Source organism: Pholcus phalangioides, unplaced genomic scaffold (genome assembly GCF_987345545.1).
Source record: "Pholcus phalangioides strain wild (caught in Gottingen) unplaced genomic scaffold, Ppha-v1.0 ptg000006l_1, whole genome shotgun sequence".
In the NCBI taxonomy this organism is placed as follows: Eukaryota; Metazoa; Arthropoda; class Arachnida; order Araneae; family Pholcidae; genus Pholcus; species Pholcus phalangioides.
In genome coordinates this window covers 1,030,534-1,057,211 of record NW_028301599.1, presented here as the reverse complement: position 1 = coordinate 1,057,211, position 26,678 = coordinate 1,030,534, and the positions used below count along the sequence as shown (strand labels likewise).

The following is a 26,678-nucleotide window of genomic DNA, read 5'->3' as shown; positions in this document are numbered from 1 at the left end:
CGCATTAAAATTCAATTTTACACCTGCAAATTTTGTTGTGAAGTAAAAAATGTCCTTCAAATTTTAGGTAATGTCTTTTTAGAGTTATTTTTCACAGTTTTCAATAATAATAGAAATAACTCCTCTTTTTAGAAAACCACCATTCATAATTTTGGATAGGACTGAAATTACTCTTCAAAATTATTTTTTTCGGATTACTCTGTGCAGAATATATTGTTGCCGTTATATCCAGGGAATGTAAGGGTTTTTTTTCAAACCTTTGAAGTCACTCTTGCCGTCCTGGCTCAGTTGGCGTGGTCTAGGAGCTGCTGTGATTGCTGTGTCACTGCTCTGATAAAAAGTAGCTTAGAACATCATGCATGTGCTATTCATATGGTTTATTTTACATTTCAGTTGATTGTTTTGCCGTTTTCAATGAGTGATTTCTTGTTCCCGTTCATAGTGTTTTGTAGTGTCAGTGGTGGGCGCCTGTAGTATTTTGGTAACTCATTTTGATGATTCTTATGTTAATCGATGATAAACAAATGCGATAGTGAGACCCGTCTTGAGGCATGTGTTCGCCAAAGGTGTTCCTAAAGAATGACATCGCAGGTGAGCTTAAAAAAAATAACGATTGGATAAAATATTGGATTGAAGACAATTCCCCAATTGAAAAGTAAAGCCAGAGCCACACTCGTGTTTAGCCTGGACCAATGTGATCCTAGGTTGGTCATGGACGAGTAGTGTGGTCGTTCCTACATAGGAAATGATTGCCAAATGTTGGTGGCTGGAGAGTATTTGGAGGCTGGTCGAAGAGAACGACCAGTGTTCTCCAGCCTAAGTCAAAGGAGCTGGCTCCCTTCCTGATCTGCCAATCAGTCTGGCCACACATTGGTCAAAGAACACCCACAGTCACAACACGCGTTGGCGTACTAAATTGTTCTGGAAACAAATATTTGCGAAGAAACATTGAGCCATGCTGGGCCAGCCTATGCCGTTTCTTTGCATCAGGGGAAGGAAATTGTTGGGAGAAAATATTTGCGAATGACTATTTAGTCAGACTTGACACGAGTGTGACCGTGGTTTATTTAAGTGAGAAATGATATAGGAAGTGGACAGTTGGAAAAAAAAATGCTTTGATAGTAACAGAAGAAGTGAAGATACAATATAAGCAGTACTGAATATTGCCTGATGTGTATCCTCCCCAAGAGCACAGACAAATTATTTCTATTTAGTGGAAATTGAATTAATATGGAGAATCTTTTATAAATTTTCCTTTTTTGAAAAAAAAATTTCGTGCTCTTTCAACTAAACACAAAGAGTACGGGGTCAATGTCTATTTTGTTAAGATCATTCCGATCCCAATAACGAAGGAAATATTGTCTTTAGGAGGCCCAACGCTCGGTCACAACAGTTCACGGTGACGGTCATCGGCGAACTAGACCAATTTCAAATTTCGAATGATTTAAACTTATCGGAATTCCCTCAAGTTTCTCATTCACTTTGATACTAAAAAATATCTTTTTAACCCTTTAATTAGCAAATATTGAAATATAAAATTTTTTAAGGAATTATAAAGATTGGAAAGAACTCCAAAGATTGTTTACAGGTGTCACGAGTTCAACATCCAGTTCTTTCGTCCTTGTCAGAAACTTTCCTGACACGTGGGCGCGAAAGAGACGGCATTAAGACCACAGAAAAAGATTACTACCGCAGTCCAATAACCAGGGGGTTAGCGCACCATCCTCTCAGTGAGTATAAAAAAAAAGGCTGCCGTTCGAATTGGCAATTAATTGTAGGTCCCGGTCTAATTAGCCCTCGTGTGCAATGATCGTGGTACGACAAAAATGATCGAGTAATATATAAGAATAAGACTAATGTTGTCTATATACAGTCGAATCCCGTTTTAACCAATACCGTTATAGTGAAAATCTTGTAACGAACTTGTTGTAATCTTAACGAACACTTTTCTAATCCCCCAAATAAGTTTACATAGGAACAATACTAAGTAACCTGGAATTCCTTTATAACGAAATTTCATTATAACGAAGTGATTCCTCCGGTCTCTCGGCGTTCGTTATAACGGGATTCGACTATATAAGCAAAATTGGGAAAATAAGAAAACAAATCATAAACATAAATAAGAGTTCAAGTTTTTTCATCTTTAAAATATATACTCTAGCTACTACTAAATAATTTGAATATAATAAGGTATATATAAACAATTTTTTTGAACTCTTTACAGTTTTTAACTAGAAGGCTTTGAACATTTTCTATGTGGCACAAAACACTAAACCCTTTACGATTTGAGCAAAATAGTTAAATACTCATTTTTGCAGAATCTGCATCGTCTTTCTGACCCGCGTTCACGTCAGTGGTCATCCGAATCATCATATCGATTGTCTTGCGTAGGGAATGGTATCCTTTTCCTAAGGTTGCTGTTTCAAGTCCAAAGATTGCCTCCGGCTTTCTTTTTTCTTGCTAGCATCCATTCGAAATTACTCCTGGGAATTTTTTGACTCACGGTTTATTTCTTTGAATTCATGTCTATTGCCAAAGTCATGTATTTACAGTGCATATAAATCTATCGATTGCATATTATTTAATTTACAATATTTAAGTCAAAATATCATCTTAAGTTTTGTAGAGGGGATCAAAGATTCAATGAGAGAGAGTGAGAAAAATGTGTTGCTTTTTTCACCCAATCGAATATTCTATCGTTCTTCTGATCTTGCTTTGGTTTTTCAAGTACTCATGCCCGTACGGAACTGGTTCCTGGGGGTTCATCGTTTTCCCAACAATAATAGTATTTATTAGCTTCGTGATGAAAAAAAATCCTAAGCGTCGGTAGTTCTGCTCACACGTAGTATAAAAGCACGACTCAACACGTTCCGTCAAACATCAATTCATTAGAAATTCCTCAGGGAGAATGTTCACGAGGTGCTGATTAGAAGTATAAAAGCACACTGTTTGGGGAGTCAATTTTTTTTCCTAAAAAGCAGATACGTTTTTGGTTCGAAATATGGACAAACTTTTTCTTATTTTGAAGCGTCTCTTAAAAGTCTACATTAGAAGCATGTTCAGTTTAATAACATCGTTTACTGTTTACTCGTGATCGGACAATCGCGACAGTACCCAATTGTCCGGGGAAAACATGTTGTAAAAGTTTGTATGGTTTTTTTTTTTTGACACAAAATAAAGTGTTCCAGACTCTGCCACGAAGCTGGGCTGGAAGAGATCTGGTCAACGGGATAAGTCCAGTGGCAAAGTTCTGTCGTTCATTCATTCATGTTTACTCGTGAAAGTGACAGAAAACATTGTGAAGTTGCTTCACCATAGCAATATACGACAGATACAGAAAACTGGCTGAGTGAGGAGATATCGATGTTTCAGGAAAGGAAAATTCATCTTTGCCTTTACGAGAACGCGAACCTCGGTCTCTCGTTTGCCGGACGAGTGCTCTACCAACTAAGCTATGAAGACAGAATTCCCCTCTTTGGAGCGTATGTATATATTGAATGGCTCCGTGCAATGGACGGTGGCAACATTCTGCTAATAGCTCGCAGATGACATTAGGGCCACCAGATGGTGGTATAGTCCCCATGAGGGCAGAGATGAATTTTCCTTTCCTGGAACACCGATATCTCCTCACTCAGCCAGTTTTCCGTATCTGTCGTATTAACAAAGGAGAGTGACGTCTTTCGTGACATTGCAATATAGCCTGTCCCCCCATCATGCTTATAGTTGACAATGTTGCCTGCAGGCAACACATAAAATACATGTGAATCACATGGTTTTGAATAGTGTAAAAACATCATTTATTGTGAAAACGTAACTTTGTATCATTATTTAGGAGAATGTGCACTTATTTCTCTTCCACACGTGATATTTCATTACAAAATTGTAGGATTAACAATCGTCCTTTTTGTAGTTTTGAGCCATTTGATGGCGATTGTATTCACTTACAGTTCACAAGTAAAAATCAAACGCTTAGGTGTTGCTTAGGACCCTTGTCGAAACTAGCTCAAAATATAAAATGCCTCCGAGTGAAAAATGTTAGAAAACATAGTGATTTTGAGAGCAACATCGCCAAATAAAAGGTTAATGTGATTCAGAAATACTACTAGCAAAAAATGCTCCTTTCTCTGAATTCCTGCCAATTTTTGGTCATCTTTTTTTTTATTTAGTGATTAACCGATCTTTTCTAAAATATAGCATGAAAACATTAAAAAATTTAAAATCAACAAAAATCCATACCTTTTTGTTATTGTGCCTATGAGTCTTTCCGTTAGCACCTGCAGTTTCACCGGACTTCATTAGCACCTGCACTACTCATGAGATACCAAAGTTTGTGAGTGTGTATGTGAATTTCTCCATAAGTCTGAATGTTCGAAAGATGGAGTGTGGAACCCAGTTGCTTGTCTTGTAAAATGTTGCGTACAATGTAACATATCTCAACTGAAATACGTAGATCCGAGAAAAATATTCTTAGTCGAAGTTACCTCATAAGCAAAATTAATTACCTAAATTTAATACCTAAATTTCTCATTTTAAATATTTAAATGATCGAAGATATCAAACAAATATAAATATACACAGATACTAACATAATAGGAATAGAAGGGATAATTTTGGAAAGAATTCGGGGTGAAATGGGCAGAACAGCGATTGCGAACTACCGTAATATTTATAAAGTAGCAAACACCGGGCTTATCCGTTTCTGTCAGAGCAATGACGTCACGCTTGACGTTATCTGGTACCGACTCCGGCACGTTCTAAAAAAGCCCTTATTAGGGTATACAAACATAGTGCCGTTAGATATTCCGATTCCGACAATTGGTGCGCTACTGATTGTACCAATCCACAACGCTGCCGACTTGCAAAATCGGAAACCAATGTGCACTATGTTCGTACCCTTATATAGCGCTAGTTTTACCTGTAACCGTCCAAAGATAAGTTGTGTCCGAATGTCTGCAAAGTATCAACAGGTGCTGCCATCTATACTTATCAAATAATCAACTGAAATTTAATTGAGAAAAGAATTTATAAAGACACTGCAGCAGTAGCCTTTTTCGATTTAAAGAAATCTTTTGATAAAGTTTGGCACAATGGGCTGCTGTTTAAGATGATTCGCATGGGAATGCCGTATAACATCATCAAATTTATGAGCAATTATCTCGACTCGCGCTCCTTCCGAGTACAGATAAATGACTCAATATCTAATTCTAGACAGATTCGTTCATCAATAGCTCAGGGAAGTGTGTTAGGTCCCATCCTACACAATTTTCATATGAATGACTTCCCAGTTGTCCCTAAGGGTTTCATCGTTCTTTATGCCGACGATAGTGCCCTTTGTTGCACAGATAAGGACCCTGGCAAGGCCCTTTCAAACTTGCAAGAAATGATAAGATTGGTTGAGCGCTGGTGTGTGCGAACCCGTGTTGAACTGAATGCAGAAAAAACCAAATTCATGTGGTTCACTAACAAGTCCTCATTACCACAACAAGCACACATAGAGGTACAAGGAGTTATAATCAACCCAGTCATTCACAATAAATATTTGGGGGTGATAATGGACAAGAGATTCAGTTTCTCCCGGCAGTGTGTTGATGCCATCCGTAGGGCGACCGTGGCCTCGGTCATGCTCAACAGACTAAGCCACAGGCACTCAAGCCTTTCAATTCGAAATAAAATTATTCTGTGTAAGATGGCAATTAGACCGATTCTTCTGTATGCTGCGCCTGTCTGGTTGTTCTCGAAGAAAATGAATATCATCGCTCTGGAGAGATTTCAGAACAAGACTCTGAGGAGATACACCGGACTACCTTGGTACGTTAGAAACGTTAATATCAGACGTGATTCCGGAGTGGCTGATGTAACGTCATAAGCAAAGAAACTGGCAAAGAACTTATTTGATAAATTGAACGATTCTGAATTTCCACACCTTGCGGAGATTTCATCATACGACAGTAGACACAAAGAACGATTAAAAAGACCAAAAAATTTTCTACACATGCCTCGACCTGTGTTGCCAGGTCTATGAAGATTTGAAAACTTTTGAAAGGAAAAAAAAAACCCTTGGATCTCAGGTGAAGTGAACCTACGTCTTCACCCACCTTACTAGAATCTAACTATCATTGCAAAGCGCCCTACTGCACAGGAATTGGCAGAGTCATGATGAAGGGGGTTTGATGGATTATAACTATCCATTGGAACCCCATTTCACCAATTACGGTTTTCGGTTTAAAATGGGTGGTTTTCCATTTATCATCACTTAATAAAGGCTTTACGGACGAGGAAAGGGTGCTTCGCTCCAATGGGAAGCATGTCAAATTCCGCGACATGATACACACCCTCAAATATTCTGTTCACACTGAATCATCAAATAATCAGTGTGCCGGACTTATTATTTGATTTTGATATTTATTTGAAGACACAGTGAAGCATCTGATGACATGGTCGCTAATTTTAGAGATTCTACTACAACATGAACGAAATTACTTGAATGAACTGAAAAAATGAGATGCGGATGTTCAAAAGGAATTGGCGTCCATCCCTACTGTTTGAATGAGCTCTTTCCTCGTTGTCCCTTTTTCAAAATAAAATAACAAAAATAGTGTCACTAAAATTCATGAACATTTGTTTTTTTGCAGATCGTGTCACACATGAATTGATGATATTTTGCAAAACCATGGACTTCAGTTCACTGCAAAGGAGCTGTCGATGGACACCTTCACGATGGACCTGATTATAACCAACATGATAACATGGACGATCTTTGCACTTATTTTTCTACAAGGTGAGTTTTTAATTTCGAAAGTTCTATTCCTTTCCAGGCCATGAACGACCCTCAAAGTCATTGTTATCTGTTTAGAAGTGATATACAACGTATCCAAACAGTCCTTAGCCAGGGCATTTTTTCCTTTCAACATAAAAACATACTTTGAATTAGAAAAGTATCCTTTTTTGAATAATTTTTAAAAGCATCTAACTTTAAGTATATATAACTTTAATAGTGTAATTCCGGCCTAAAACCAGTATTAGGCTGGCATTACACTGTAAAAGTTTGGTAAAAGTGCTTTCATAAAACTTGAAAAATACAACCAATGAACTGATCGGTTATATTCGAGCAAATTCAACCGATCAGCATATTGATTGTATTTTTCAAGTTTTATAAAAGTACTTTTACAACACTTTTATAGTGTAATCCTGGCCTAAGACTATAAAAATTTCATAAAAGTTCTTTCATAAAACTTGAAAATTGCAAACAATAAGCGCATTGTTTACATTGGAACAAACGGGCTTATTGGTTGTTCTTTTCACACAAGTTTTGTAAAAGATCTTTTATCAAACTTTTATAGTGTAGCCCCTGGCTAAGAATAAGCGTTAACGCATAGAATGACCTCATGAAACTGATACCATAACGGAAGCGCTTAATACTTACACTAGGATCTCAAACAAAGATCAAGTATGAGAATTTGGCTATTCTACAGTATATTATACAGTCGAATTCCGTTATAACGGAACTCCAAGAAACCGGAGAAATCACCTCGTTAAAACAAAATTTCGTTATAAAGGAATTCCAATCTTTGCATTGTTATTATGCAGACTTATCTGGGGATTAGAAAAATTGTTCGCTAAAAGAGATTTTCGCTATAATGGTATTCGTTAAAACGGGATTCGACTGTATACACAATTACCGGTTATTATGCATAATTCACCCCATTCGTCTCGGCAACTTTAATAATTTTTTTCTATATTTTTCAGTTCTACCGGTGATTATGCAAAAATTCCCGAATGAAGTTAGTATCATAAATATGTGAAAAAATTATGCGGAAATGTTAGTTTTGTTCAATTACTTTATCAGTTTCTCCTGCACGTGATGGAAGGCACTACACGTATTGCACCATAAAAATTAAATTAACTAAAAATAAGTATTATAAGGATGTGAAAATGCATGAATTATAATATATATTATCAGTCTCGCGTATTATTAGCTTCTTCACATTTATCACAAATTTTTTTTAACATTTTATAAACATTGAATCCATTATCATAGACTTGAGTTTGAAAAAAATGCCCAGTAAATTAGGAAAGTCAATGACGATTTATCAGTAGTTAACAATACGAGCTGGGGAATTATACATTTTCGCCAGTAAAAGTGGTAAAATGCAGTTAACGTCTTTTTATCGCAGTTATTTGATAAAAACACAGTTATTTGATAACACACGTTATTTTTCACAGTTACGGAAAATATATGTTATGCCATAATATGGTAATGTGATGAGAACGATTAATTACGTATATAATCACGACCATTTTCGTAAGTAAGATAAATTTCCGTTAACATTCATCATTTTTACCGGCGATTTATGCATACTATCCAAGCGTCGTAGGTAAATTTCATAAATACTAAAAGAACTATCACTTTCATCGACGATTATGGATAATATTGAAGCGTAATTTGGTAAACATGGGGGGGGGGGGAATCGTACTGAATTCATTTCATTTGCCGGTTATTATGCATAATCACCATTTCGTATTGGTAAATATGATAAATTGGTCCCACATTGCCGTGGTAAGATTTATCATTTAGATGACTGTACTTGTGAGAGCCGGAGTCTAAACCGCATATTAAGAACTCTGATTTAACGAATTTTTGTGAACATCCGTGAAATAATTCCTGTAATTAAATCCTGTTTGACGAATTCTGAAATCGGAACTCGAAATATAATGAATTCCCATTTAACAAATTTTACGATCGCATCCCTGATACAATTTACTATTTATCAAATTTACCAATACCTTCTGTCAAATTAAACCAAGACCTTTTATCAAATTTACGACAGCACTAGGGTATTATGCATAATCGCCGGTAAAAGAGAAATTTATCAAACTTACTTGGACGATTTTCAGTTTTGCCCTGCTATTATGTATAATAAACGGATTATCACATTTGCCGTACTACAGGTATATGTCTAAGCCCGAGTCCTTTCGGAAAATCGGACTTTGCCAAAACTCTCGACCAATTCGCGAAGTGGCCGCAGTTCGAACTTTGGCAGTAAAATATGTAAAATGTGTGACTACAGCATAGGAACACAACAGTTCTCGATTGCTAATGGTGAACTGTTGCTCATTGGTATCATCAGGAAAATTGTACATTTTGCATCATCAATGTCATTTATTTTATGCAGGTTGAGTCTGAATTCTGGAACAAAGTTTAAGAGGTGATATAAGACACCTGAACAAGCATTTTTGTCATAGAATGTGTGGTCGAATCACAATAGCAAAGGCGGTAGAGGGTGGTATTTAGAGAGTGCACAACAGCACTTCCCCAAAAAAGAAATATATTTTTCTGACCTGATTCTCTGCAATAAGTGCAATCAACCATTCGAGGTTGCAAGGTATTGCAATGTGGCAGGCCTTCTCATGGTGCAACCTGGGTAACGCAAATTCTATTACAAGTTATTGTACCGCTTCATCATTTTTTTGGCGCAGCAAAAACTTGATGGTCCTTGCACCAATAGAAAACAAACTCAAATTCAATACGAAGGTGCAGATGCGCCCTCAAATAGTTGATTGCACATATCGCAGCAAATCCGTCGGAAAAATATGATAGTATTTGTTTTTGGTGAAGTTCTGTTGCGCACTTTTTGAAAACACCCTCTACCGCCTTTGTTATTGTGACTCGACCGCACATTCTATGACCACACAAATGCTTGTTTAGGTATCTCACCTTTTAAAGTTTGTCTCACGAATTTAGAATCACCCTATACGTCTCTGAAAGCGATTTACTTAGGATTTATGCAACTCCCTAATCCCACTGTTCACATGTCATTAAAAACCTTGATGAGAATTTCGAAACACCCTGAATAACTATGAACTTGAAACTGGAGACAAAGAATTGCGATGGACTCGACTCAAATGACTCTTACATTAAAGAGTAATTTGATGCTCAGTCCCTTTGGTACCCGCAAGCAGTGCGCCCCGATTCAACGCGTGCTTTTCTAGATCCGAATAATGCCGGGGAAAACTTGGAACGGGGGTGATTGATGCCGAACGGCGGGATCGTATATCATCAGTCACCAATTCAAAAGGAGGAGAAACCATAAACTGCTCGCATTAATCACCTCGAACCAGGTCAATGAGATTGCTGTACTAGTAGGTAGGGCTATCGGAGCTATTATGGTCGTAGGAGGAGATTTCGACTAGCCACGCACAACATGCACCCACACACGATCGCTATGTCAACCCGCAATTCATCTATTACCCGGTATTGTGCGGAGTCAAACCCCCTTCATCTAGGCAACTACTTGGCCTTTCGACGGAGGTGTATGTCATCCTGTTGTGGGAGCTGTTACAGCAATAAAACGATTATTTCTCTGGATACGTAGCGGCTATATTGATCTTAATTTATGCACTTTATCCATGTAACCTGAGTGTGGAAAGATATCCACTCACAATATTCCGAACATCGTCTTACACTGAAAGAATTGATTCCGAATATATTTTAGCTAAATGATAACAGAACAAAGGCATGTGCAAAAAATTCATCGGAAGGAAAATTTATCGCTGTTAAAATTCACCGAAATGACAAACAACCGCTAGGAAAATTCACCGACACAATTTATCTTCCAAAATGTTTTTGTCCCTCGCTCCTTCTTTCAATGAAATGTGTTTTTTCTTCCCTCATGGAGGAATTCACCAAAAGTGGAAACGGTATTCTGGAGAAAACAGGGCAAAAAAGAGATTTAGATCACACTACACAAGCAATTTTGAAACTTTTTCTGTATCCTGAATCCATCATTTCCTCTGCAAATCGGTCTGTTGAGCATGAATCTAACCATAAGAAAAGCTGGATTGCGACTTGTTTTCTTTGTAATTGTGCATTTAGTACAAATATGTTAAACCACAATAGAAATAATAAATATGCAAAAAAAGCAACATAAATACGTATATGTACGTGTACCTTGCAAATATATAGAGCAGTTTTAATATACATAGAAGCAAGACATATAAACGGAACACAAATACATAAAAGCACAACAAAAATGCATCGAAAAACGGAAATATAGTACTTCACGGTAGTTCATTCATTTTCGACATGCTAATATATCCAAAAAAATGTCGAAATAACTTTTACATGGTGATATTCGGGATCAGCAGTTCCAAACAATTCAGAATCGTGTATTTTCATGTCGGACGTACTTTCATTGTTGCTCACAGATACTGCTCGTAAAGCACTTTTTTCACACGTTACATGGTAACACCGTATCTCAAGAACAAGAACCAATAAATATTTTATGATGATATTCGGGTTCAGATGGTGAAAATCATTCGGAATTGCATATTTTCATGTCGGACACAATTTTATTGTTGTCCAGTGTCATTTTTTTACGTGCTTTCACGTACAGGATTATTTGCGCAGACAGGTTTTACCGATTCAATAGCAATAGACGATGTGTTATATAGAGATCGGGGTGGGGGGCGTGTATGAATAAATATTCATCATTTACAGTAGGTCTTGATTTTCGGTCGAGAAACAATTATTTAGTTATCATTTAGTTATGTGCTCGAGCCCTCTTAGTATTTTTTGCCATACGTCCAAGCAAACCAGAATTTTTACCTGAAGCTCAAGCCAAGCACCAGCGCCCACGAGCCTAAGGGTTCAAACATAGTGCACGTTGGTTTCCGCCTGTTGCAGAATCGGTGGCAACCAGCAGCCCCATGTTTGTATCATAAAACTCTCCCGACACGCCCCTGAATTTAATTCTTTTACTTAAACTGTGTGTGTGTGTGTGTGAGAGAGAGTTTTTAGATTCTAGCAAGATAAACGAATCAGGGACGCCGAATGAAGCATATATCAAATGAAAAATTACTCTCACACCTCGAACAAATTTTTCAGTAATTTTACCAGGGTTGGGAATGAATCTTTTGCTTGACATGCCCGGGCAGGTTAAAAAGTTTGACTCGGTATGCATATTGGAAATTTAAACTGGTTTTTTAACTTTTATTCAGCGACGGTGATGCAGGTGTTCCTACACATATGCGTAAAATTCCACAGAAATGCTTACTTTGGCAGCCATGATGCAAATGTATAGTCAACGGTGTTTTGATCTATTTTTACAGCCCTGATTTTTAGCAGCTCGGGACGGTCACGAGCAACCCTCATACTGCAAGTGGGCTGGAACCTTTGACGAGTCACCGGGCTAGAATTCTTGCACGGGCTTTTCTCAAAAATTTCTCGGTTCGTTTGAACTCTTCCGGTAGAAATAATGTTAGGCTAGTATAAACATGAAATATAATGAGTCAGACGACGGTTAGGAAATTTTGCTCCTAATATATTTTTTTCACCCATTCGCAAATTATTTCTCTAATTTTTTCCGGTTCGCGAAAATTCACAATTGACTGGACACCAAGCGAAGACGAGAGAGAAAATTCATACGCATTCCTCTGTAAGGAATCGATCTGCCAAGCTCTCACGGTCCGGTTGAGTGCTTTACTATTAAGAGGGCAGGCATTTTCTTCCCTTAGAAAATATGTTTGCCCAGAACGAGAATGTGCTTTAGACAGCCTGTTAACTCTCATCACATGTGCAAATCTTCCTCCCCCCCTAACCAGAACATGGCCCACCGCTCTGTCTCAATGAAGCTGTATAGGCCAAAGACGTGGGCCATGCTGGAAAAAGTTGTTCAACTCCAAACTTCGAGGCGGTAATGCGAGCCGGTCTCCCATCTCTCCGCAGAGAGCAAGCATTTACCATCTTTACTTCAAAATATGCAAGACAGATGGCTGCACCAGCGAGAATACGAAACAAGCTCAACTCTCACAACAACGTTAGGGAGCCATACATACAACTGAGAACATACATTCCGGCATGTACCGATTCATTATAAATTCCGCAGAGGAATGTGTACGAGGTTAATGTAAGGTTAAGTAAAAGTGGTGTTCGGAGGATCCCTTACTCGGAGGTTTTGTGTTACAATGAAACCTCTCAATTAGGGACATCCATGGAACAAACTTTTTCCAACTTAAATAGTAGTGTGCCTATTCAGAGGTAAATATGTTGCTATTAAAAGGGATACTTTATTTAAATAGAGTTGTCTCTTACAAACGGAGGCTTTTCTGTACTTTCCTCTCTCTCGAGTAAAATTGTCTGTACCTAAATGCCTTTCCATTTATTACTAAATAATTCTCCCATGCGTGGTTCATTGTTACATACTAATTCGCAATACATTTCGGTCTTATTCGACGCCATCTTGAGCACGTGACACACTTTACATCTCTCTCTCTCTCTGTGCTCTCTTTTAATCTATTTCACTCCTCCGTGGCGTTTCGAAATATCCCTTCTGTCGAGTCTTTTTTAGAAAGGATCCGCAACGCGTTAATGATGTTGAAATATGTCTCGTTCTATGACCAAATGATTTCGCATTAGCATAAATCATATTCTCTAGCCTCACAAAGTAATAAAAAAAAAGGAATTTTGTCTTCTTTCTTACTTCTTTTTTTTCTTATATATATTTTTAAATTAGCTTTTTCGTCTTCTCTTGCAATACACACGGTCTTATGGGAATGAAGACGATTTAAGGGTTCCAACTTCTTTCTCCGAGGAGTCTTTATTGGCATATGCGGTATCCTCTGGGAATCGAGTCAAAAACTGAAATTCTATTTTTGACATTCTTGCATTATTGTTCGTGTGTAAACGTTATTTTGTAAAGATATACACATGGTTAGTTCCATTAAAAAGGATATACTTTGCCTTACATCAACATTGGCCACATCGCCATATAACAATTTACTACCGATTTTGTTGGGAAGTCAACGGTGGTCAGCTTTGAGTTCGGTACGTAAAAGAAATTGTTATCTATATGTTCGACTATGTTATCTATAGGATCGAATCCGAGGACGGCAACCTTCATTGTGCTAGACGGTGCTCAACTCCGCGTATCGGGAGCATTAAAAAGGAACTGGCAATAATGAAAACGGGTAAAATGGAGGCAAAATAAAAAGAAGCTGTGAATTGTGTGGTATATTTGGTAACAGAAGACACAGCGACCAGTTTAAAGAATGTTTTACTTGAGAAGAGGTTTTTTTTAAAGGAACAATGAAGCTGGATGTATAAGTCCAGAGCAGTTTGCTTTGAATAGCAAACTCGAGTTGATATTGCTTTGGTTGATAAAGTCGATACTATTTGCCTCTCCTCGTGAAGTCAAGTTGAGACCCCGATGCCATATGCTTCGGCTGACGGAAGTCGAAATGACACTGATATTATTTACTTCTGCTGGCAAAGTCAAGTTGACACTTCGATGACATTTATTCGCTGCTGTTGAAATTATGTCTGGTGTGTGTGTCACGATCAATGCTAAAAATGGCAGGTACTATAGAAGGGCTATCAAAAAAAAAAAAAAAAAAAAATCACGGCCGCTGTAACTGGACCAATATGTTTTATGCTTCAAAATATCACATGCCGTTAAGCTGATAAGATTACAATTAAAAGTCTGAATCATTCTTGCAAGAGTCTTAAAAATGACAAAATTCATATAGACCAGGTCTCTAACCTAACGACTATAATTTCTTTGGAAAAAGCTCGGCAAGGTAAGCGTCCCACTTACAATGAAGCCGTTTATAATACTTTGGAAGAAAAGCACAACAAAGCGTTGGGACTGTTACCTGTACAAGAAGACGTTGATTAAACTGTATTGAAATCGTGAATAGGGAAACTTATTCCGCTTTGTGACAGTTACTTGAACAGGAAGCGTTAATAGTTAACCCTTCTTGTATATATATAACGGAGGAAATTTGAGAAAGAACAGCATTAAATGCGGTATAACCGTTTTACCCGCATTTAGCTCTAACGCTATTCTTTCATAAATTTCCTCGTTTTTCCCAATTCGAATATCTCTGAACATTGCACTTAGAAACATGGATTTTTTTGTTGGCATCATCAGAGAGAGGGCAAAAACTTTCTAACTGGATGTTGGAATACGGAGAGACCGCATAAAAATTTAGATTTTTCATTTTATTACACACTGTATATTTTCACTTTCAAAACTGCCACAGGATAATTTTTCAACGCCTGTTGAGCTATTCTTAAACTGGAATCATATCTCTATAACGGTCGGTTGATGGGATAAAGGTCGTGATAGTACTTAAAGGACACCCTGTATATAGGAAAACTTATTCAGCGTTGGGAGAGATATCTGAACTGAAGAGGACACTATTACGTAATAAGGATGAAGTAATTATAAGGATTAATTATAAGGATAATTAACGCAATTATAAGGATAAACTCGTAATAAGGAAACTTATCATCGTTATCTATAAACATTTTCGAACTGTGAAAAGAGAAACTGTCGCTTCTCGGAACAGGGCTAAATATTTTGCCCCTCAATAAGTATGCAGTGATTTCGGTGAAGTGAATGTTTTCTCGCACATAAAGTGCAAGTTTCTAGACACCAATCTATATAACAATTAAACAACCTCATTCTTCAGTAGTGCACTTAGACTTACGTCTACTAGCATAGCAATTCCATATTCTCATTCCTACTCCTGACCTAAAAATTCACATCGAAACCATCTTATACCATACGCTAAAATTCCAAAAAAATAATAATAATAAGTAAATGATCGAAAGTCCCACGTTGAATGGATTCAAACGACATCCTCTCCATTCTTCACTCCCCAAACTATACTATCATCCGTAAAAAAAAAAACTATTTTAAGAAAGATAAAACAAGAAAAGATAGAGAGAGAGAGAGAGTAAAAAGATCGACAAAGAGATCGATAAATTTTAAGAAAATTTAATTCGCTTAACACATCAGTAAAATATTATTTGTGAAAAGATGTCTCATAAAAGAAAAGCGAAAAAAGAAATTCATTTTTACAGAAGGTGGAGGTGCGTTTTACTTGATTTCCGGCACAAACCTCTCCATTTTCGGAACTATACTCTTCACCAAAAAATAAAAGAAACTGCTTAAAAGCATTTCTAGAATAACCAAAACCTCCATAAAGTATCTTTTTTCGTTTTTCCTCTCCGATAATAGTTGTGTGCGGTTTTCTTTTTTGTTTTTTCCCTATATATATATATATATATATATACACCTCAAATGGAAAACATTGCCAGTAGAGATATAATCTTTTTGACGAAGCTCCGCTCTTAATGGACGTCCTTTTTCCATTATCGGGATCGGGATCGTGCTTTATCAAAATCCCGCCATTTACGGACCAGACAGACTTGAAGGGAAAGTGATCGTCTCCTCTTCTTCAATGGCGGCCTCCTATTATTACGATATTTTATTTATTTTCCCCTTTGAATCGAGGATAGATAGATGCGAATATTTATATTTTATTTCATAGTTTTGAAAATTTTGTTGTTTTCCGAATAACACAGGTAAATGTTATGCTCATTGTGATGAATATTATTCCCCATGGGATATTTACATTTAAATACAACCACTCTCAAAGACAAACGTTTTTTACATCAGTGTTGGAGTTAATAGATCAGTTTTCTTTAGTAGTTACGAGAGTATTGATTATGGGTAGATGAATATATTTTTTCTTTTCTCATAGAAAAAAATCAATTGTACTAATGGATTTCGTTCTTTCGGCTATCATTATTTTTATTTAAATACACCGAGCTACAGAAAACAATCCAAGGTAATGTTTTAATAACAATGAAACCAAACCGGATAAAATTATATACTCAGATATAAAATACAATAAATAACAACAAGCACAAATAAATAAAAATATCTAAAAATAAATGAAATGTAGTCCTATATAAAATCACCTTGTCAATTTAAAAAATATAAATAAAAGCACAAGTCTCTATTAAAATTAAAAAAAAAAAAAAAATAAATAAATAAATAAATAAATATATATATATATATATATATATATATATATATATATATATATAACAAAACTGTTAAGTAAATCGTACACAACAAATCAAATGAAAAAGAAAAAATGCTCATCAATCGTAGAGAAGATTGAATTTACAAATGTATAGCAAATATATCAAAGTGCTCAGATAAACTTCTTGACAAACGCTAAGGATAGTATTGTTTTTCATCGTACGTAACTACAGATGTCCTTCAAAGAAATGAAACTTGGCACATTTTTTAGAAATAGACATTCTCGAAGCATATTCATAATGCAAAATAAAACAGACATCGCCACATGGCAAAAAAAGATAAGCAGAAGAAAAAAAATGCTCCTTATAACAATTGCAAACAGTTGCGAAAAGTGTTCGTTCTGCTGGAAGTAAAGACAGATATGAGCTCGTCGGGGTATGAAGTATGACCTTCTCGGACACTGATGCACATTTGGCATCCATTGTGAATGCTGTGGACTAAATTGGTGAGGAGAGCTAGAGGGATTTTGTCCCATTCGTCCTGCAAGACGATTTTGAATTCCTGTGTGGTTCGAGGAGGGTTATGTCTTTGAGAAATACGTCTGCCAAATGCATCCCAGGCGTGGGCTATGGGATTTGGATCCGGCGAATAACTAAATAAGCAGGCCAGGGCATGCAATCAATATTATCATTTTCTAGTGTGTCCACCTGATCTACTTTATGCGGACGGGTATTGTCATCCATGAACCGAAAGTCTGGACCAACTGTACTATGGAAAAGACGGACTTGACCCAAGAGAATCTCGGTTCAGTATCGCTGTGTTTTTGCGGTACCTCCGTCGGAGATATAAAGCAGAGCTCTGCCATTGTGCATAATATCTTCCCACAACGTTACTCCTCAGTCGTAGCGACCAATTTCATGGACATTGTGTCGATGGTGACACGATGGCTCTCCACAGTAGCTGGTGCCCAGAATCGCTGTCGATGCTGAAGCGCAATTCACCAGAAAACATGTCTCTGGGCAACCGTTGCTGATCCCAACGAATATGCTCATTGCAACAGCGTAATCTTTCTCGACAATGATGTGCTCGTAGCGGAATGCATTTTACAGACTTGGCATATAGGCCAACATTATTTAATCATCGAGAAATTGTTCTTGCATATACGAGAGTGCCAGCAGCTTCAGTAAAATTTGTGGCTATCTGGTCAGAAGTGGAATTTCTGTTTATTTTCGACACTAGACTGACATATCTATCCTCTTGAGGTGTGGTGATTTTCCACACTGTGGCTTCCAGCACTCGGCAGACGTATTACTGAAAGACACAACCCTCCTCGAACCATACAGGAACTCAAAGTCACCTTGCAGGACGAATGGGACAAAGTCCCTCAAGCTCTCTCTCCCGGAAAATTCAGTGGACAACATGCACAACAGATGCCAAATGTGCATCAGTGTCCGAGGACGTCACACTTTATTCTGAAGAACTCGTATCTGTCCTTATTTCTAGCAGGACGAACACTTTTCGTAAGTGTTTGCAATAGCTGCACGGAGCATCTGTTTTTGCCATGTGGCGATATATATTATATTTGCCTTATAAAGATACTACCGGATGTCTATTAAAAATATGTGTCGAGTTTCATTTCCTTGATGGAAGTTTGTAGTTGAGAACGACGAAAAATAACAAGCTTCCTAGCACATGTCAAGAAAGACCAATGGAGGTTCTAAAGTGAGCTGTATGGAATAAATTATTCCACCCGGTGTTGTATGACCAAAAATCACATTTTAGACACCAGAAAACAACAATTGATGTTACCATTAATCAACCACTCTAGAAAAATTTCAAAATAATGAAGTTTCTTATCTTGTGAACACTAATAATTAAAAAAGTTAGTCGGAGGAAAGTTGTTGAAATTGCCATTATCATATGTTTAAATTTCTTAAAATTCAAGTCTCGCATAAACGTATACTTGAAAATAAAACGCATAATCGACTTTTGAGAATTTCAATATCATTAATAGAATTTTTGCGTAATTTGGATTCCAAACAACAGATGCGTTATAGACGCTGCTGGATATGGGAGAAGCATATTCAAGAGTTATTGTGTCACACTACGCGTGTTTCTTTACTGTAAATTTCTGATTCACTTTTTTTAGGATATTTGCTATTTCCGTAGAAATTCTGTAAACGGCTTAAAATGTATAACGTCGGCCCCTCTTATACGAATAAAATCTTTCAGAACCGAAATTTCTCACGCAATGACAATGTTATAGTTCACCCCCGCTTTAAGTGATAATTGCAAAAACTTTTCCCCGTTTGATAGAATATTGCGATTCACACGACAACTGTCAATATACAAGCTGTATTGGTATTACGATCCTTCATCAGTTTTCAATATACAAACTATACAAATACAAATGCCACAATAGTCATAATGTCCAACGAGATCACTAAAAAAATCCCGCCATTTACTACCAGACAGACTTGAAAAGAAAGTGATCGTCTCCTCTTTTTCAATGGCGGTCTTATTATTACTAATATATTTTATTTTTCCTTTGATTGAAGAGAGAAGATGCGAATACAGCACTTATATATGTTTTCATTTTATAGTTTATAATATTTTTTTGTTTCCAAATAGCATAGGTAAGTGTTATTTTCATTGCGATGAATATGTCCATATGTGATATTTACACTTAAATAGAGCCACTCTCTCAAAGACAAACGTTTTTACGTTTAATAGATGTTTTCTTTAGTAGTTACGAAAGTATCGATTATGGGCAGATATTATATAAATGGATATTTTTATTTTCTCGTAGAAAAAATCAATTATGTTAATGGATTTCGGTCTTGGCCATTATGGACGCTGCTGGATATGGGAGAATGATATTCAAGAGTTATTGTGTCCCATTGTGCGTTCCTTTTAAACGCAAGAGGGTTAATGTAAATTTCTGATATTTGAACTGATCATTTAATAGATTTTACCGTGTGTGGAATGATCCATCATTGAATATAATGCACTCGTATTTTGCGTATTCTCTCCATGAAACGAAATTAAGCATTTATTGGTATATATTTATTTTCACGAAACTTTTGCAAACAGTTTAAAACCGATGACTAGGCGAAGTGTAAAAGTATTATTATCTGACTTTTTTTTTGGGGAGAAATACAATCCTATATATATAAATCGAGAATTTTTTTTCTCAAGTATTACACGGCAGCATTTCATAGCCTAGAGGTTCAGCAGAGGAATACGGACGAGGTGCATGTCTGGTTTAGTAGTAGTAGTAGCATTTCATAGCCTAGCTTAGACCAACAATTTTCTGGAACAAAAATAAGATAAAATTCTCAGAAAAATGGTGATAGAGTCTTGTTATGGATCAAAAATAAGTTCAAAGTCAAAAGCTGTTGTGGTTTACAATAACACAGATCGTACTTATTTACTTATTACTATGTAAATGTGATAGATCTTCATATAATTGTTTTGTGAGAAGAAGGGTCTCTCAAATTTCCGTTAGACTAAATTAGAGGTTCTTAACCTAAGAGTCGCAGGGGCTAACGAAACTGGTCACAAAAATTGACTCAAAATCTTTTTTGGCCACTGGTTTCACTAATCCAGTAATTCATTAATAATTCTTTTTTAAATGAAAATATAATTAGTATTTTCGATTTCAAAATAGGCCGAGTTGATTTCCACGGCTAAAAATGATCGAGAACCCCTGGACTAATCAATGTCAAAAGCTACATCATTCTTGTTCGACATGACCAATGCTATTGAATGCATTTTGGTCATGCTAAATGATTAATTGCTCTTCAGAAGTTTGAAATACTACTAAGAGTACAATACTACAATAACTAGTACTATATTATTACAATAACTAGTACTATATTATTACAATAACTAGTACTATATTATTACAATAACTAGTACTATATTATTACAATAACTAGTACTATATTATTACAATAACTAGTACTATATTATTACAATAACTAGTACTATATTATTACATTAACTCATCCTAATATCCCTAACTCATCCTCACTAACTCATAATTATTGGAATAAATAATTCTAAAACTCAAGAAAATTTATAATTAATGAAAAAAATTTCTAGAATTATCGAACTAAAATTATACTTACTATAATTAAATTATAACTATTATCATTTAAGTATTTTCAGAGTTTTAGAATTATTTATTCCAATAATTATGAAATCATTTCTCTCATTTATTCTTAATTATTTCCTTTAATAATTACGAAATCATTTCTCATTTGTTTTGAAATATGTTCTAAGAAGTAAATTTCAAATTACAGTAAAAAGCCCGATATAACGAGTACGGCTTAGAACAAGAATTCCGCTGTAACTGGGGATTTGCAAATGATTGTGAAATCGCTAATGTTGAAGATACAAAAAATTATCGGTTATAGTGAGTTGAAGATTAAGAATCATTCTCTATAACGTCAAAAAAAAAAAAATTGCCAGTTTTTCCCATGAAGAATTAAACATAATGACTCTCTCTCCCTTTCTTAATATGGCACATGCTCCTCGAAAATTCGCTCTGAAGCATTTCTAATCCAGAATGAGTACAGAAAAGTGAACTTGTTCTAATCCCATTTTCATATTTCACGGCTTTCTCACCATACGCATGGGATACGTGGTGATTTTATTGGACTTTTGTCTCTCCCCGTGACTAAGAAAAAACTGGATCGACTTAAGTTTAAAGTCATTTCCGAATGGCTGATAAAATCGTGCTAGAAAAGCATTTTCCGATTAGCAATTGAATTAATGGAAGTTTTTTTCTAATCATCATCCGGAAAATGATGACGAGTCCATTAAGCTATGGATTTGAGCAGTAATGTAATAATTGAGAATGTAAATTGTTCAGTTAATTGACCTTGGATATTCGCGAGAAGTCCGTTATAACGACAGTTTTCCCTCGTGATTGTGAACTGTCGTTATGTATGTTACGGTAAATGAGATATATGTCCGGTTATTATACATAATAACTACTAAAAGTGTAATACTACAATCGTCGAGCATTTTTGGCGAGTTTGATAAATCCCTAGTTTCTATAACTTTTACTGGTGATTATGCATACTACCCAATCGCCGTTGCTAAATTTGATAAATTTTCCTACTACTTCACCAAACACCGGCCATATCGCTATATTGCAATTTACTGCTATTAATGAGATGCGTTGGAAATGAAAGCGCTGTCTATTGGTGGTCGGCTCAAGTTCGTTAGGGAAAATATCTATATCCTTCCCCGTGTCCGAACCCATGATCGGGACAACAACCTTCATGGTGGTAGGCGAGCATCTTACCACCACACCACTCAGGCGCATTTCGCCCGCCACTCGGATAAATATTCCTAATTCTTTATAAAATTAATCAGTTTTACTGGCGATCCTGCATAATTTCCAAGCATCGCGTCATTGATAAGCAGGATAAACTGCACTATATGACATGTTATACATGTATCGTATCATTATATCGGGGTACGATGGTAGAATTTTTTATCATTACTTCGGGGTCGACTCTATTCATCACATACATACTATATATAGACACATTTTGAATTTTTTCCATATTTATCAAATTCACCAATTACACTAAGGCATTATGCATAATCACAGATAAAGGCGATAAATTGCAAGTACTTATCAAATTCGTTAACGACGCTTGGTTGTTATGCATAATCACCGGAAAAAGTTATTATAATCATTACAAGGCGTTTAAGTGATAATTTATCCAATTTACCAAGACCATTAAGTAAGTATGCACAACATCCTGTTATTATGCATAATTATTGATTTATCACGTTTACAGTAACACATATAACGAACTTTAGCTGTACTTCTTTCCAAATTCTGGAATATATTTTTAATTTTAATACATTTTTTTTATAAAATTGCATTTCATTTTATTGAGTTTAGAGTTTTCAGCATTTCTATAAATTGCATAACTATGTAGGCTTTTTCGTCGACAGGCCACTGCAAAAAAGCTTTTAGTTACAGATGTGGCCCGGTATCGAACACCCCTGTCTTAAAGCTTTAAATGTAAAATGTATCTCCATATAACGGAAAAAATTGCGATTCAGCAGCAATATATGGTCAGTCCCTTTTCGATCCTTTCTATACGAGTTCGTAACATAACGTGGTCGATATTTTCTCCCTTAATGATTGTAAAAGCCCAGCTATTCCATAAGAAAAGGCACGAATAAAACAAAAAAAAACAAATTAGCGAGAAAAAACCAAGGGTAAATGCATGGATTCCGCCTCGATTATAACCTGTCTAAAAACGCAGTTTACTTCATCTTCATTATTATATTTTATTTAATTCCGCATTAAAACTGAAATGGGGGGAAAAAAAACGCGCAGTGAAATATATTTTAATAGAAATATTTTTTTTTTTTCAATTAGGGATAAAGAACAGCGCGAAAAATTGAAAAAAATAAATAAATAGTAGATCGCTTTTAACACTCGCAACCATTGTGAAAAAAGTAATTGAAAACGTCAAGTGCGTCCGTTATTCATCTTAAAACCCTGAATGCATGTGTTGATAGAAGAATAGCGATGATGGCGTTTTTACTTGCGATGCTATAAATTAATATGTCATTGGTTTTGCGATACCTTTTTCTTCTTTTTCATATGTGTTTTTCCTAACACAAAAGAAAAGATAATTGTTTTTGAAATTGGAAAACAATTTTTTTTTTTAAAAAAACCCAAGAAAAAGAAGGAAGACGGAAAATAATCGTTTCCAAATCGTGCTTCGAGAATAAATTACTAAATACTCTGTCTCTAAATTAGTATTAACGGTCTCGTTTTATTTTTATACTATCGATTATCGAAAGAAAAAATATATATATGTGTATAATCGATTAAAAAGTGTTGAATTATTGGCCGTGAAATAGATTTTTGAAGTGGTAATTATACAGTCGAATCCCGTTTTAACGAATAGCGTTATAGCAAAAATCTCGTTTTAACGAACACTTTTCTATTCCCCCTAAATAAGTTTACATAGGAACAATGCTAGGTAACTTCGAATTCCTTTATAACGAAATTTCGTTTTAGCGGAATGATTCCTCCGGAATCTTGGCGTTCGTGATAACGGCATTCGACTGTATTATACTTTTTGAATTATAATGTTTTTCCCGGTAATATTTGGACACTTTAGTAACATTTCAACGTTTTCAGTAATATTGTGAGCAGTTTCAATATAGAGGGTGTCAGCTCTTATCGTTGTCCTAAACCAGCGGTTCTCAACCTTTTTTGACTCGCGGAGCCCTATCTGGTGTATAATTTCTGTGGAGGAGCCCCGTTCATCAAAGTTACTGATTTAATATTATTCAAAAATACTTATATTATTTTCCGAATTTACTGTTTTTTTCTTTTTTTCTCGAACTGCCGCGGAGCCCATTGGGAGTTCACACAGTGCCCTAAGGGCTCCTCGGAGCACCGGTTGAGAAGCGCTGTCCTAAACTGTTGGTTTTAGAGACAACTTTCAATGAGAAGAAATGTTTGAAATGATGTTGCCCATCATGGTAACACTAGGTTTACCATGGGGTCATTTTGACCCCTCTGAGAAAACTTTTCGCTAAAAATTTGCAATATGTAAAAATGCTTTACGTTAAAATATCAAAAATAAAAAGTAATAATGAAAACTAATTAATATAACTGATGAAATTTTCTTGAAGTTCTTTTTTCTACTTTAACTTCATAAGAGATAGGTCAGTTTATATTTTTTCTAATTAAAAATTAAATACCGAAAGGGGTCATTTTGACCACTTTGGTAGAAATAGGTCAAATATGTCAGCTCATGGCAAACATAGTGTTAAATGCCTTTCGAATGAAAAAATATATAAAAAAGTTACAAAATTTACATTTGTAATATCATCTCCCTGTCCTTTAAGTTTCAATCAAAAGTTGTTGCCCTTTCTCTCCTGAGGGCAATAAAAAAATTCATGTTTCTGAGTGCAATGTTCGCTGAGATATTTCAATTCAAAAATGAGGGAAAAATGGAAAATAATTGTTGTCTGTCAGTTTAAGGGTTAAGGTTTAAACTAACAGACAACGATTCTTTCCCTCATTTATGATGTTCTTTCCCTTTTTTTCTCTCTGATTTTGGAATTAGAATATCTCAGGAAATATTACGATTAGGATGATGGAGATTATTTGTTGGCCTCGGGAGAGACAGGGAAACAACTTTTGATTGAATGTTAGAGGGCAGAGAACCGAGATACAAATTTAAATTTTGTAACTTTTTTTTAATATTTTTTTTTTCATTTGAATGGCATTTAAGATGATGGGTGACAACGTTTGAAACAATTATTCTAATTGAAAGTCGTCTCTAAAACCAACGGTTCAGGAAATAGCCACTGTTATCGTTGTAAAAAAGTGGACATGCTGTATAAAGATGGTGTATTATGAATAAAAATTAATAGTGTGCAAAACTCGCGTTCATATAACAGATAATGATTCGAAACGAAATTTTTTTTGATTTAATTTCAATATATTGACAAGTTCTTTATGGAGCCCGAGAGTCCAGGCAAAATGACATAAATGCATTTTTTTGCCTATTTATTTTCAAACTTTCTTTTTTTGTAAAAATGCCTTTTTTGAAATTTTCCTGCCGTGAATGCCTATTTCGACTTTGTTTTATGTACATTTGTGAATTTTAGAGCCCTTATTCTGTATTACTTATATATTTTTAGCATTGGAAACTTCAAAATAATTTTTATGTTTGAAAGCTTTTCAATTCTTATTACGAATTAAGAGACTAAGACGCTTGCGATTAAAATGAAAGGGTTTGAATTTTCGTGTTTCTCCCTCCGACAGGGTCGATTGCCCTCAGTCTGATTTTCGTCGTCGTAGGTGATGGACTGATGGGGGGGGGGGGGGGGTTAGGGAATTTCGAAACTTTCAAATGTTATTTAAGTAATCGGTAGTCATATCATATGCAGAAACTATGCAAAATTTGGTTAAGAAATTGGAAGAGCGATCAAAAATGTGTTGATGTGTCTGTCAAAAAAGAAATGCTTTTACTAGTGTCTTCTGCTGGTGATTTGAAGAATAAATTTCTGAATTAATGAATATTAAAGAAATACGTTTATATCTCTCTTTTTTTTGAAGAGATTTACGTTTAAAGTTATTATTTCGATGAAATTTGTTATAGTTGAGCTCAATTATAGAGAAATTTGATGCAGTCAAATATCGGTTAATACATTTTCATTTTATTTCGTTTAGGTGGACAAATTTTGTTTCAATTTTCTGCGTGTCAAAATGAATTAGCTCCGTTTTTCACACGCAAAATTGTTGGCCATATTTTTTTTTACTTTCTATCGTATCTTTTATCGGAAAAATTAAAACAGGAGAAAAAAACAAAAATATCTGTACCATAAACTCCATTTTGTATTGTTGTCGTAAAGTCACAAAAATATTTTTCGTAATATACGCGCATTTTCATATAATTTCGTATCTGTTTAACTAAAATAAACACATTTATGTTTTTTTGTTCCGTTATTGGAGTATTTCTCTCTCGATACATATGGGAAGAGTTTGCATGGTCCGCCGAAAAACTAATGTGATGTCTAAGCGTGTTCCCTAATGCTACTTTTAATAACGCGCACGAGTCTCCTGACATGGTATTACGGACTTCTATTATTTGTTTATTATTTATTCTAAATTAATTTTACGATCATTTTCGCATCAATTTTTGAATCATATTTTATTAATAATGGAAACGCTTTTCATTAATTATGGAATCTTTTTTTTCCCCAATGATTATATATATATATATATATCCACATCATGTCTGAATTTTTACTTATTTCGTATTCTCATCATGTCTG

At 35.5% G+C, this 26,678-nt stretch overlaps 1 protein-coding gene across 1 annotated transcript in view; it reads left to right on the top strand.

Annotated features, from left to right (window-relative positions):
* Positions 1 to 26,678, top strand: part of LOC149085643 (cell adhesion molecule 2-like) — a 104,915-nt gene that overhangs the window by 61,750 nt on the left and 16,487 nt on the right. The window contains exon 2 of the mRNA XM_089232449.1: positions 6,633 to 6,778. Within this exon, the coding sequence (XP_089088575.1) occupies positions 6,703 to 6,778 (76 nt within the window). The 5' untranslated portion in view covers positions 6,633 to 6,702. The remainder of the gene's footprint in view (positions 1 to 6,632; positions 6,779 to 26,678) is intronic.